Source organism: Neoarius graeffei, chromosome 2, assembly GCF_027579695.1.
Source record: "Neoarius graeffei isolate fNeoGra1 chromosome 2, fNeoGra1.pri, whole genome shotgun sequence".
NCBI lineage: Eukaryota > Metazoa > Chordata > Actinopteri > Siluriformes > Ariidae > Neoarius > Neoarius graeffei.
In genome coordinates this window covers 20,372,616-20,387,832 of record NC_083570.1, presented here as the reverse complement: position 1 = coordinate 20,387,832, position 15,217 = coordinate 20,372,616, and the positions used below count along the sequence as shown (strand labels likewise).

Genomic DNA, 15,217 nt, shown 5'->3' with positions numbered 1-15,217 from the left:
ACCACTTGGCATCAGGTCTGGAGGTCCAGAAAGACAACACAATGGGGACATGACATTGTTTGTCTTACCTTACTGTGCAAGGTGCTCCATTAGGAGAGGAGACTCATATGTGAGAGCTCATGAGGCCAGCCATTCTGTGGCAGCTCGACTGGGCCATTTGTGCCACCGCTCCTCTGTCCTTGCTGGATCATGAGTAGCTTCTATCCTACTTCAATGACCTCAGGCTGATGGTCAAACACTCATTTGAATAGTTCCACAAAATGATCATAGGATGTTGTATGCTCACCATCATGCTCCCATACAGTGCTAGACCAACTTCATAGCATTGCCGGTAAGGAGATTAATGAACTGAGCTATCTTCTGTTCTTCAGTAACTCCTGTGAGGGTTGTGAAGTATAGTGAGCATTGTAAGAGGAAAACCTTGCACTCTGATACCTCTCTGGAGAACTTTTCAGGTTGAGGAACCATTGCAGCAGCACTCATGGAGGACGTGGGGCATGTCAGGAGGGCCTGTGAAACAACAGCTGTTAGTTGTGATATATGAGTGTTTAATTCACTTAACATCTGCTGGTATTCTCCCAAGAATCATCCCTGCACATTAAGAGCAGTTTGCTTCACTTCCTCTGTTGCATCCATGGTGGTGAAGTATCCTGTTGGGGTGCAGGCACTTACGGATGCAAGCGCAGGGGACAGTGGGCGTGTCGTAAACTGGTAGCCAAATCCGTGAGACAAATGACAAAGTCAGGGTTGAGCAAGGGTTGATATATATGCAGACAGTATGTCAGAGATTAGGCGAAAGTTCAAAGTCAGAGATAAACAGAAAACTGGGTCAAAGTCACAGAAAGTCAATAAGTAGGAACAACGGATTGGTATGATCAGGTGTGCTAACACTGAGCGATACTTCACAAAATGCGTGTGTGTTTGCTGTCCTTAAATGGGGGAGCTGATTATCAGGAAATGTGCAACAGGTGTGTCCTCAATATTCGGGAGACGGCAGGTGCTGTGGTGCTTGGGGATTATAGTCTGTGATGACCATGTTTGGAGGCCGCTCCGAACTCGGATTGTTGGTGCCATTACTGACACCCACTGTGTAATCATGTATCGGTCTTGACCAACCCAGGCTGTGTACTGTCTAGTCTGGGGTTAGCTGTTGGGGTTTTATTTTTCTCTATTTAGTTGTACTTTGTCAGCTCATTTGTTTGGTTGAATTGCTTTCCTTGGCTGCCGAGTATTGTTACTTCAACACAATTTTACACTCAGTGTTATTCTTTCACTTGTTCAGTTGGCACTAGAACTTTCTTGTCTAAAAGTTCAGCACTTCTTGTACCTGACTTTTGCACTTCTTGTATGTCACTCTGGATAAGATCATCTGCTAAATGCGATGTAATGTAATGTAATGCAATGTAATATTGTTATCCTATGGACTGCACTATAATCAATGACAAATAATAATTTAATGGGGAAAGGGGGAAAAACATTTGTGAAGAAAATGTTGATTAAAAGTAGAAGCTTTATTTATACATAGCAGCAATGGCTCATGCACAAAGACCTTGTCAGTTGTGATGCCCCTCCAGAAGGCCATTCATCTGCAGTACTCTCTGCCTTGCTTCCTGCAGTTGTAAACACAATCAGTACTGTGTAATGCACTGCATGCTGACACAATACACTGACTAATGTAACTAAAAAAATGTCACATTGACCAACAATGACATTACAGTTGAATGATATCCAGTGAGTCTAATCTAATAAATCATACCTGTAGTCTCCAGGCTGTACTCTTCATGCTGTTGCCTGAGCTACCGGAGGTTCCTGCATACTGCACCAGAGCAGGTCTTACAGGCAACTGGAAAACAATTAAAGGAGTAGGTCATAAAAGAAAAAAGGAAATGGCCAAAGAAAAAGTAAAAAGGTTATGATGGCATTGACAGACATACACATATTGTGTACCTTTAGACCCACAACAACAAAATATTTTGTCCTTAATTCACATTTGGAAAACCTATTTTTCACCATTGCAATCTTTGAAAGCCATCCATCCATCCATCCACCATCCATCCATCCATCATCTGCAGCTTATTAAGGTTAGCTAACAAACATTTCTTCTTCTGATTTTTTTCCTTGATCTGTACTGACTGACACAATCTTTTTTTTCAGGAAAAAAAAAAATGCTGAAACTTCGCTTTAGTGTCTTGTAAAATTGGATGCCCTTTCTTTCTGTCTGGCTCAGCTAAAATGCTTTTCTTTTTCTTCAACAACCTTGCACATCTCGCCAAATATTAACTTACACTAAATGTGTCTTGGGTCTTCTGTTTTCTCCAGCTATCTGGCACTAAAATTAACATTTTAATTTTCTCTTTCCTGGATGATGCTTTACATTTTTCCATTCATTCATCCTCACCACTTTCAACAGAGGCGTCATAGAGAGTGTGCTGAAAAGATCCATTGGGTCATAGTGTTGTAGTCAAGATCACCTGAACCTAGACCAAGAGACAAGGCCATGTTTTTGAGGAGCTGACACCATGTCAAGACAAATGCAGGGCAAGTCTGAGCCATTACAATGACCAGACCAGTTTCTGTCAAGGGGGTCGGGGAAGGGTGACCACCATTAACAGTAAAAATGAGTTACATTAGTGTTTGCATTTGAAGCAGGAAGTTTTACATCCAATCACAGACTGTACTTCAGTTCATGAGGATGGTTGAACCCACGCAGGGTGAACACAGCCACAAAAAGTGTGAAAAGCACTAGGAAACAATGTGCCATATCAATGATTGACAGATGATAGTAAAAACAAACAGCTCACCTTTCATTCACTGAAAAGCAGTCAAGGATTGACGATTAACAGTACACAAACCAACAATCACCAGATGTGACTACTACTGCCAACTAGTGTATCTCCCCTCAATGTAGAGGATTTTAAAAAATGACTAAAGTGTTCTACTGTCCTCTTTACTGTCCTCTTTACAGCATGGTGGTGCAGGGGTTAGCACTATCGCCTCACAGCAAGAAGCTTCTGGGTTTGAGCCCCGCAGCTGACTGGGGCCTTTCTTTGTGGAGTTTGCATGGTCTCCTCGTGCCTGCATGGGTTTCCTCTGGGTGTTCCAGTTTCCTCCACAGTCCAAAGACATGCAGATTAGTTCAACTGGCTACTCTAAATTGTCCCTGAGTGTGAATGGCTGTCTGTCTCTCTGTATTGGTCTACTGGGCACTGAAACTGGAAGACAGGCCTGGACACTTTGATCGCACCAGCTGTAGCTGTTGAAATAAAAAGAAAGTGCATATGCTTTTTGAGTGCTTTCAACCAGTTGAAGACATTTTAGGCATGTTCAGAATGCTGTACCTAAGACTGGACATTCTTCTCTTTTAGGCTGATCAGCAACTCCTGATGACTTAGTTTGTGCTCCTTAATCCATTGAATCAGAAAGTGATTCTCCTACAAACATACAAAACATGTCAGTGTATCTAGACTACATCCCTGTTTTGCTTCCACCATGATCATAATCAGATTACTTGCTGAATAAAAGCCCAAAAAACCACTTTGAGGTTTCTGTGACTGTATTAACTAGAATCTGATTTCAGTAAAGGGAATTTCCAGTGCTCTAGGCCAGGGGTTCTCAACCTTTTCTACTTTAAGGCCCACCTCTTCATACTTGTAACAAGTCAGGGTTCATTAAAAAAGATCCCTAATTAGTTTTGGCTCATCTGTTCTATTGGATTCTAATAATCTATTGTAAAGTGTAGTAATGGAATGCAACATCACTCCCTGTTACAGAGGGGAGCCCAGGAATTAAATAAATGCAATAAAAACAAACTGTTTTTAATTGTAGACATTGTATTTAAAACTGCATGGATGTGCCAGAAGCCAACATAAAACCATACATGAAGGGCATTCTCAGTCAAAAAGGATTAATGATCCAAAAGTGGACTCTGGTTGATGAACACAAGAACTTATTGCCATGTTTGTGTATAGCAAACAAGCAAGTTATTAAAACCAAGAAGTACACTCAAAAGAAGTGGATATAGAAACCACTTAGTGGGCAAGATCCTTACACGTTAACAAGGAAGGATTTTTCCTACGAGTTGAAAAATTATCCATCCGTTGAGTTCATCGACATCTCAAACTACCTGGTGCTGCAGACATCATTCTACACGGACAAACGGATTAAAAACCTGGAAGAGCATGGAGGTGTACAACTTTTTAACATGTGTCTGGGTTAAAGATCTGGAGATCCGGACACTACAAGATAAATCCTGTATCGTTTATCTCTGGGTCAGTAGGAATTTCTGGGCTTTTTGTACATGTTTGTGACAATTTCTAGGACACTACAAGTTTTAGTATCGGGTATAAAGAAACCACAGCCACTCAATTCTCAATTCTCCTTGCTCTTCTTTTCCAGGTAACTCATTCACAAAGATCCACAGAAACCCCTTTAAAGACCTCGGTATTATGCGTATTATATACACGTTAGCTTACAATATGGCAACCACAATCAAACAGTAAACAAAAACACATGAGGACTTAAGCATCTCCTGAACTTCAAAACATCATGAAATAGCGAAAAATGGTGAGAAAAGTAATTTGTGAATCCAAACAAAATAAATCAGAGGAATTTACAAACCTTTCACAAAGTGATCACTGCAAACTCAAGCATTCTTCGACTTGGCTCCCTTCCATCGGAGCAAAAGGTTCAAGAGACACCTTTCTCGTTGTCTTTTGGTAAAATCCTTTGCTCTTTCACCCTTTTTATCACTTCACGGGAAACCCGGAAGAAACTTTTATCAGTTTCATGGTTTGTTTGATTCGAACAGTGCAAAACAGTGAAAGCTTAGGGTATTTTAATGACTAGCAAGGTGCTCCAGTGATTGTAACGCTTTGTGAACAGTGAGCTTCACTGACCACTTCAGGTCTTGCTTATCTAATGAGGCGGATGTGACATCGGATATAACACAGCAATTGTACCCTCCTAAAAATTAGCTTCAACTTGAAAAAAAAATTGCGGCCCACTAGATGGCGCTTCGTGGCCCAGTGGTTGAGAAACACTGCTCTAGACCAGGGGTGTCCAAACTGATCCATAAAGGGCCGTGTGGCTGCAGGTTTTCATTCCAGCCATGCAGCAGCACACCTGACTTGGCTCATTCAATCAACTGAACTGTCTTCACATAGTCAAATACTTGCAGCCACACCCACCCTTGATTAAAGGGTGGGTGTGTCAGTTGATTGAATAAGCCAAATCAGGGTGCTGCTGCATGGCTGGAATGAAAACCTGCAGCCGCACACGGCCCTTTATGGATCAGTTTGGACACCCCTGCTCTAGACAAACTTAAAATACATTGTATTATACTGACATTTTGTAGCTTTTTATTGTTGTTTATTATTGGGTTTAGGGTGGCTTGTGGATAAACACAATTGTTGTTGGTGTGTATCTGTGTGTGTGGTGGGGGGTGGTACAATCTAGAACCTTCACTGGCTGGAGGCTCACTTAATAAGACCTCTATATTATGCTGATATTTTGTCTTTCTTGTGATATATTGAGTCTTTTGGCGTGACTTAGGCTTAGAATTAGGAGGTTGCATGGTTTATTTGTTGCTCTTAATTGGTGGTAATTTGACAGCACCTGGTGAATTCTGCAGCGCAAAGGTTTGGCCTTGTCTCGTATCCAGGAGATTCCTGTTTAGCCTTTGCTCTACAGGGCGCTGAGGCTGGAGCATGGGCCCTAGGATTGCAGCGGATGTAGCTGTTGAAATAAAAAGAAAGTGTATATGCTTTTTAAATGCTTTTAACCCGTTGAAGACATTTTCGGCTTGTCCAGAATGCTGTACATGATTTCAGAAATGACTCACATGTTGTGCATGTTCCTCTAATAAAGTGTATGGAGGTGTATGGTCATGTGTCTAATATATTATTTATATATAAATTCTTATAATGAGCCTGAGGTGTTTTAACTGTATCTATGTTGTATATTTTAATACATTTTGAATATAACACAACATGCTGAATGAACACAAGCATTTCCCTGAAGACTACTTTCTACAATGACAAAATGTGTATTATAAAATATATATTGTGACTTACTGTCAACAAAATCGATATTCCTCTTCATTAGGTTGGTCAGAAGCTTCTGGTGATGTTGCTTGTGCTTCTTAAGCTGTTCATTCAGAAACTTATTCTCCTACACATATGCAAAAACATGTCAAAATGAATCCATTTCTATATGCCTTTATGTTTTTTTTGAGTAATTCTAAGCTTAATCTTTGTCAGTAGGAGTGCTGAAACCAACAGCGCTAATCAGACTACAAACATGGCCACCCAGGATTACAGCAACCTGGATTCACAGTGCCCCCTGTCACCAGAGTATTGAACTCAGCTGTTGCTCATTTGGTTAATCACTACCACGGTACTTAAACCCCTCTCAGACACTGCTTCATTGTGAAGTACCGTTCTGTATTCCCAGTCCATACCGAGCCTTTTATTATCTCTGCCTGTTTTCCTGTTTATTGACTCTCGCTGTCCTTTCCACGTTTACTCTTCCTGTTTTTGTCTACGTCACTCTGTTTGCTGATCGACTGACCCTCGCCTGCCTTCTGACAACGATTTCTGCTTCACAATTTGGCTCTGTACTGTTTACTCACTCCTTCTTCCTGCAATTACATCTAAGTGCCTGCAGCCTGACAGGATACTTCACCTACTGTAGCGGAGGAAGCAAAACAGGCTGCACTAAACGTGCAGGGAAGGTTGTTAGGAGAACATCAACAGATGCTTGCTAATCTCAACACGTGGATGACACAGCTAACAACTGTCATGTCACAGGCCCTCCTTCCACACCCTGAGACAACTTCGAGTGCCTTGCTACAGCTTCCTGTTCCTGTGAAGTATGCCGGAGATACAACCGCCTGTAAGGGGTTTCTGCTCCAGTGCTCACTGTATTTCTCCACTATGCCCCGTCTTTTGGATGAACACAAGATCACCAAATTCTTGTCCTTTCTCACTGGTAAGGCACTACAATGGGCTAGTGTTGTATAGAGCAAAGGAGGTAAACACACGATTTTATACGGTATGAGCATTTTCTCAAGTTTTTCAAATAAGTATTTGATCATGAACCTGAAGGTGTTGAAGTTGGAGAGAGTCTCCTCAATATGAAGCAAGGCTCTAGAAAGGTTGCAGAATATGCCCTGGAATTTTGGACTCTTGCTGCAGCCAGTGGATGGAATGAACTGGCATTGAAGGCAGTTTTCTGTCAGGGCCTCCGCCCTGAGATACTCAGCAAAATGGCATGTAGGGATGTTAACATGATGTTGGACTCCCTTATTGACCTAGCCATCCGGCTGGATCATTTGCTCACCAGCTGACCCTCTCTCAAGCAAACCTCCGAGTCTGCTCAACACCCTGAAGAAAGTGCACCTATGGAAGTGTCTCACACTCACCTGAAAAGATTGGAGTGAGAAAAGAGGAAAAAAGAGGGTCTCTGTTTCTACTGTGGGAATTCAGCACATAAAATAAATCAATGTGCCATCCATTCTGCATGCTCCAAGCCCATGGAACCCACTACCCAGACGATGAGTCCAGATTGAAAATTTAATGCACAGTCATTTAAAGTCCCTGTCTTGTTAAAGCCAGTATCTTCCACACATGTTCTGTCGGCCTTCATGGACTCAGAGGCAGAGGGGAATTTCATCAACAGCACAATCATCCAGAAGTACGACCTACCCACAATCCCTCTGCAAAGTCTATTCAGCATCCGAACTATTGATGGACGACCCATAGGTGATGGCCTATGATGGTAATCATCAGAACCGCTCCCATTCTCATTCAGGTGGGAGCACTCCATTCTGAGCAAATTTCTCTCTACGTAACCTCTACTGAACATCACGATATCATTCTGGGATATCCTTGGCTACAACTTCATGACCCTTTGATCTCCTGGCATAACAAAGAAATTCTGCAGTGTTCACCCACTTGCTTCCAACACCGTCTTGCACACCCACAACTAGGGATCGCTTCCACATTGGTGGAGAGTCCCCAGCCAGACTCCATCGAGAATGTCCCTGAGTGTTACCTTGACCTGCAAGAAGTCTTTAGTACGGGGAAAGCTTGTGGGCTACCTGCTCACAGACCATATGACTGTGCCATTGACCTTTTACCAGGTATGTCACCTCCCTGTGGTCGTATTTATCCCCTCTTCCAGAAGAAATGTGCTGCTATGGAGGAATACATTCAAGAAGCCCTCAACCAGGGATACATCTGTCCCTCCAAGTCACCAGCCTCAGCAGGCTTCTTCTTTGTTGAAAAGCGAGGTGGCGGCCTTCGGCCCTGTATCGACTATAGAGGGCTTAATCAAGTCACAGTTAAATATCCTTATCCCTTGCTTCTTGTTCCATCTGCTCTAGAGCAGCTTTGCTCAGCAAAAGTATTCTCAAAGCTCGAATTCCACAGTGCCTACAACTTTGATAAGAATCAAGAAGGGTGACGAGTGGAAGACCGCATTTAGCATGACCATGGGTCACTTCAAATACCGGGTAATGCCATATGGCCTTTCTTCAGCTCCCAGTGTTTTCCAGTGTCTGATCAATGACATGCTAAGGGACACACTGGGATGCTACGTCATAGTATACATTGACAACATTTTGATATATTCCCCTGATGAAGAGAGCCATCAAGAACATGTCAGAGCAGTTCTCCAATGTTTACTGGAGAACCACCTCTATGTTAAAGCTGAAAAGTGTGAATTCCACAAGAAGCAAATCTCACTCTAAGGATACATCATCAGCTCAGAAGGAGTCAGCATGGATTCCTTCAAGGTGTCCGCAGTCACATCCTGGCCAGTACCCACCTCGATCAAGGAACTTCAGTGTTTTTCTGGGTTTCGCAAACTTCTATCGATGCTTCATTCAAGGTTTCAGCTCAATTGCAGCACCGCTAATGGCCTTGCTTAAGAAGGGACCCAAACGGCTGCAATGGAATCCCTCTGCAGAAGAAGCCTTCAACCACCTTAAGAAAATGTTTACCTCAGCCCCGGTTCTGCAGCATCCAGACCCAACCAAACCTTTCGTCGTAGAGGTCGACGCATCTGACACAGGTGTTGGAGGGATCTTATCCCAACATTGTGGAGAGAAGCACAAACTTCATCCTGTGGCTTACTTTTCAAAGAAGCTCACATCTGCAGAAAGAAACTATGATGTAGGTAACTGTGAACTCTTAGCCATCAAATTCGCACTTGAGGAGTGGTGACACTGGCTAGAGAAAGCTAGTCACCCCTTCACAACACTCACTGACCACAAAAACTTAGAATACCTCAAGAAGGTTAAGCATCTCAATCCACGCCAGGCCAGATGGGCCATCTTCTTTACCTGATTCAATTTCACCATCTCATTCTGCCCAGGATCTAAGAACATGAAGGCAAATGCTCTGTCACGCACTTTCGCCTCCTCACAGCAAGAATCCACCACTCATTCAATTCTTCCCCCTGACTGCTTCGTGCAATCCATCACTTGGGACTTAGACCAGCAAATAAGAAATGCTCAGCCCAGAACAACTCCTGTGAGCCTTCCACCTGGTCTACTCTACATCCCGAAGCAGTTTAGAGGGAGACTCATCACCTGGGCCTACACGTCTCCCGCCACAGGACATCCTGGTAGCCAACGGTCTCACCAATTGCTAAGCAACAAGTACTGGTGGGAAAACATGCTCACAGAAATCAATCAGTTCATTGCATCTTGCTCGGAGTGTGCCCAAGCAAAGGTGCCTCATACCCTGCCAGCGGGTAAGTTTTGTCCATTCCCAATACCACAGAGGCCCTGGTCACACATAACCCTTGGTTTTATCATGGATCTGCCGCCTTTCATGGGAAACACCACCATCATTGTGATCATAGACAGATTCTCCAAAGCACTGAAACTCTTTCCATTAATAGGCATCCCGACTGCACTGCAGATTGCCAAACTTTTGTTCCAGCACATATTCAGGTACTTTGGCATTCCTGAGGACACAGTTAGCGACAGAGGTCCACAGTTCATTTCTCAACTATGGTCATGTTTCATGGAATGACTTGGAGTGTCAGTCAGTCTCACATCAGGTTATCATCCTCAATCAAATAGACAAGTGGGAAAGGGCCAACCAAGAAATCAGATGCTTCCTAAGAATCTTTTGCATGAGGAACCCAGGGGACTGGGCATGTTTCATTCCATGGACTGAGTATGCACAAAACTCTTTGAAGCACTCTGCGACGCAACTGACCCCTTTCCAGTGCATACTCTGCTATCAGCCCCCTTTGTTCTCCTGGGATGATACTCCAACACAAGTCCAAGCCATCAAGGACTGGTTTTCACACAGCCAAGCAATCTGGGAAGAAGTACATAAATGCATCGAAACAATCAATACTAAATACAAAGAATATGCTGACAAATACAGGGGTAACAACCCAGACTTCGCTCCTAGTGACAGGGTATGGGTCGCCACCAAAAATCTCAGACCATCTAACACCTGCCGAAAACTTCAAGCCCGATACATTGGCCCATTCAAGGTTCTGAGAATTAATGAGGTTTCCTACAGGCTAGAGCTCCCCCCTCATAGTCGGATATCTTCAACATTTCATGTTTCCTGTCTCAAGCCTGCCGTTCTAGGCCCACTAGCCGAGAACCCTCTCATCCAAGAACCCCAACCACTGAGTCTGGAGGGTGAACCCATCTACCAGATAAATCGACTACTTGACTCCAGACACAGCAGAGGTCAAATCGAATATCTGGTAGAGTGGGAAGGCTATGGACCTGAAGAACGAAGCTGGGTATGTGCCAAGGATGTCTGGATCCCCTGATGAAATAGGAATTCCATGCTCAAAATCCTGACAAACCCATACCTGGGGCAGACGGCGCCCCAAGAAGAATATACTGTAGCTCCCAGAGGGAGTTCCTTGGGGGGGGGTCTGTCAATCGGCGTGCTGAAACCCACAGCGCTAACTAGACTACAAATATGGCCACCCAGGACTACAACAACCAAGATTAACAGCGCTCCCTGTCAGAGTATTGAACTCAGCTGTTGCTCATTTGGTTAATCACTACCACGCTACTTAAACCCCTCTCAGACACTGCTTCATTGTGAAGTATCATTCTGTATTCCCAGTCCATACCAAGCCTTTTGGTTTCTCTGTTAGTGGCTCTTGCTGGCCTTTCTATGTTTACTCTTTCCTGTTTTTGTCTATGTCACTCTGTTTGTTGATCGACTGACCCCCACCTGCCTTCTGACTATGATTTCTGCTTCACGATTTGTCTCTGTACTGTTTACTTGCTGCTTCTTCCTGCAATTACATCTGTAAGTGCCTGCACCCTGACAGTCTTGTTCTATTGGCAAATAATTTTGCTAATTCTAAGCATTTGTTTCTATAAAATAATAAGAAAGAATAAAAATATCTGCCAATAGAACAAGAAAAAATTAGAGCATAAAATTAGCAAAAACATGCTATCTTGTTTGGTTTATTGTAATCTAATGACAGGAAAAATTATATAAATGAAACTTCATATAGTATTTAATAATATTTATACACTATATAACTGTTACTTTATATATAGAAGCAATATTCATCTCATCTCATTATCTCTAGCCGCTTTATCCTTCTACAGGGTCGCAGGCAAGCTGGAGCCTATCCCAGCTGACTACGGGCGAAAGGCGGGGTACACCCTGGACAAGTCGCCAGGTCATCACAGGGCTGACACATAGACACAGACAACCATTCACACTCACATTCACACCTACGGTCAATTTAGAGTCACCAGTTAACCTAACCTGCATGTCTTTGGACTGTGGGGGAAACCGGAGCACCCGGAGGAAACCCACGCGGACACGGGGAGAACATGCAAACTCCACACAGAAAGGCCCTCGCCGACCCCGGGGCTCGAACCCAGGACCTTCTTGCTGTGAGGCGACAGCGCTAACCACTACACCACCGTGCCGCCTATAGAAGCAATATTTAAAAATAAAAACAACCATCCCTCCAGTCCTCAGATGAACGCAGAAGCTGTTGTCAGACGCGTGCCCCCTTAGGGAGGACTCAGTCTGTTTAGGATGAGTGAGAGACGAACTGTATCGCTGAGATGCTTGACTCTTTAAACACTTTTTTTTTCAGGAAAAAAAAAAACATTGATCAGAAATCCTCCTTACCATCATTAGTCTGGTGTTTCTTGTATTCTGAATCTTCAATGCCTTTTCCCATCTTGACTTCTCCATTTTCAAGATCCTTTGGAGGTACGCCACGTGGGTCTCTTCCACGTCTCTGTCCTCAGTCTCCACTCCCATTGTCACCTAGGGCAGTCATTACACTCAGTTAGGTATAAGCATCCTAGGCTGTGGACTCTGTGTGTGTGTTTTTAGTATTATTCTCACAACTGGTTGATGGATATGGCGATTGTGGAGTTCTCTGAAATGCTTCTTCAGCTCCTTCGGGTCATGGATGACATTTGAGCACTTGTGGATGTCGCACTTCATCCTTTCCACCTGGATATTTTTCTGTTTGTTCTGTGGAAACAAAGACATCACAAACAATGGTATCTGTAGTAAAATTTGAATTATCCTGAGTTAATTATCTAATTTTAAGTGTATAATTATTTTACAGATATAACTTATCTAAATGATCCTTCATTAATGCTTATGATCCGTATTGCCAATAATAAAAGTAATGCCAAATCCTGGAACTGGAATAGCAGCAGAGATATTCGAAGAACTCAAAGAAATTATTCATCATAAATGAAGCGTATCATGGTGAAACAAACCCTCTGCCTCTCTGTGTATAACTCATGCTTCTTTGTTTTCAGCTTCTGTGTCAGTTCAGCAATGATCCGCTCGGTCCTAGCTTTTTCGTTCCTGAATTCATCACCAAGCTAAAATAAAAACATCCTCTGATCAACTTACTACTACGACTAATAATAACAATAGTCATTTGCTGTATAAAATCTAATAGTGTCATCCTGTTAAACTCCTTACCAATTCGCACTCCTCTTTACTCTCCTCCAATTTTCTCTTAAGTTGCAGGGCTTCACTCCTTTGTTGGTCATTCTTCAGCATACTTTCTTCTTCAGATGTCTTCTTCTCTGAGAAAAGCGCATTAATTTCTTCTTGCTTCTGTTCCAAAATCCTCTCCATCTTTTCCATTTTTTTGTGGAGCTTTTTGATGGACTTTTCCTGTAGGGACATTTGAGGTCAGTCTGTCAGTTTATTAATGGCTGACTTATTCAACATATTTTATACCAAGGTCCTTTAGCAATTAAAGGTCCTTGGTATAAAACTAGGAGTGTGAGTAAATTGCTACAGAATGTACATACTGTTAGATTATACCAGAATAGATGATAATATCTACAGTGGTGCTTGAAAGTTTGTGAACCTTTTAGAATTTTTTATATTTCTGCATAAATATGATCTAAAACATCAGATGTTCACACAAGTCCTAAAAGTAGATAAAGAGAACCCAGTTAAACAAAGAGACAAAAATATTATACTTGGTCATTTATTTATTGAGGAAAATGATCCAATATTACATAGCTGTGAGTGGCAAAAGTATGTGAACCTTTGCTTTCAGTATTTGGTGTGACCCCCTTGGGCAGCAATAACTGCAACTAAACGTTTCCAGTAACTGTTGATCAGTCCTGCACACCGGCTTGGAGGAATTTTAGCCCATTCCTCCATACAGAACAGCTTCAACTCTGGGATGTTGGTGGGTTCCTCACATGAACTGCTCGCTTCAGGCCCTTCCACAACATTCTGATTGGATTAAGGTCAGGACTTTGACTTGGCCATTCCAAAACATTAACTTTATTCTTCTTTAACCATTCTTTGGTAGAAGGACTTGTGTGCTTAGTCATTGTCTTGCTGCATGACCCACCTTCTCTTGAGATTCAGTTCATGGACAGATGTCCTGACATTTTCCTTTAGAATTCATTGGTATAATTCAGAATTCATTGTTCCAGCAATGGTGGCAAGCTGTTCTGGCCCAGATGCAGCAAAACAGGCCCAAACCATGATACTACCACCACCATGTTTCACAGATGGGATAAGGTTCTTATGCTGGAATGCAGTGTTTTCCTTTCTCCAAACATGATGCTTCTCATTTAAACCAAAAAGTTCTATTTTGGTCTCCTCTGTCCACAAAACTTTTTTTCCAGTAGCCTTCTGGCTTGTCCATGTGATATTTAGCAAACTGCAGATGAGCAGCAATGTTCTTTTTGGAGAGAAGTGGCTTTCTCCTTGCAATACTGCCATGCACACCATTTGTTGTTCAGTGTTCTCCTGATGGTGGACTCATGAACATTAATATTAACCAATGTGAGAGAAGGCTTCAGTTGCTTAGAAGTTACCCTGGGGTCCTTTGTGACCTTGCCGACTGTTATACACTTTGCTCTTGGAGTGATCTCTGTTGGTTGACCACTCCTGGGGAGGGTAACAATGGTCTTGAATTTCCTCCATTTGTACACAATCTGTCTGACTGTGAATTGGTGGAGTCCAAACTCTTTAGAGATGGTTTTGTAACCTCTTCCAGCCTGATGAGCATCAACAACGCTTTTTCTGAGGTCCTCAAAAATCTCCTTTATTCATGCCATGATACACTTCCACAAACATGTGTTGTGAAGATCAGACTTTGATAGATCCCTGTTCTTGAAATAAAACAGGGTGCCCACTCACACCTGATTGTCATCCCATTGATTGAAAACACCTGACTCTAATTTCACCTTCAAACTGCTAATGCTAGAGGTTCACATACTTTTGCCACTCACAGATATGTAATATTGGATCATTTTCCTCAACAAATAAATGACCAAGTATAATATTTATGTCTCATTTGTTTAACTGGGTTCTCTTTATCTACTTTTAGGACTTTTGTGAAAATTTGATGATGTTTTAGGTCATATTTATGCAGAAATATAGAAAATTCTAAAGGGTTCACAAACTTTCAAGCACCGCTGTAGTATGCCTTTACCTTATGCTTTTATATCTTTTAGGGATGGTTAAAAATGGTGAATATTTCATGAGAATTTTACGACAGTGCCGAACTCACTCTCGGTTTCTTTTCATTCACAATGTGATTCTGTCACCCTTATCATGTCCAGCTTGTTTTCTTTTGGTTTCAGTTCATTAAAAGTAGACAGCCTTTCGATTTCGTAAAATCGGTGAAATTTAGTTCCCTCTGAAATTTGGTCATTGTGATATCTCTTTACCTCGCCTGGAACGGAGTCCACCAGGGG

At 42.4% G+C, this 15,217-nt stretch overlaps 1 protein-coding gene across 1 annotated transcript in view; it reads right to left on the bottom strand.

Annotated features, from left to right (window-relative positions):
- Positions 1-306: 306 nt before the first annotated feature.
- Positions 307-15,217, bottom strand: part of LOC132869096 (cilia- and flagella-associated protein 57-like) — a 53,345-nt gene continuing 38,434 nt past the window's right edge. The window contains exons 18-23 of the mRNA XM_060902450.1: positions 12,966-13,163; positions 12,755-12,862; positions 12,369-12,500; positions 12,147-12,287; positions 1,757-1,843; positions 307-510 (exon numbers count right to left, since the gene is read on the bottom strand). Coding sequence (XP_060758433.1) covers positions 307-510; positions 1,757-1,843; positions 12,147-12,287; positions 12,369-12,500; positions 12,755-12,862; positions 12,966-13,163 — 870 coding nt within the window. The remainder of the gene's footprint in view (positions 511-1,756; positions 1,844-12,146; positions 12,288-12,368; positions 12,501-12,754; positions 12,863-12,965; positions 13,164-15,217) is intronic.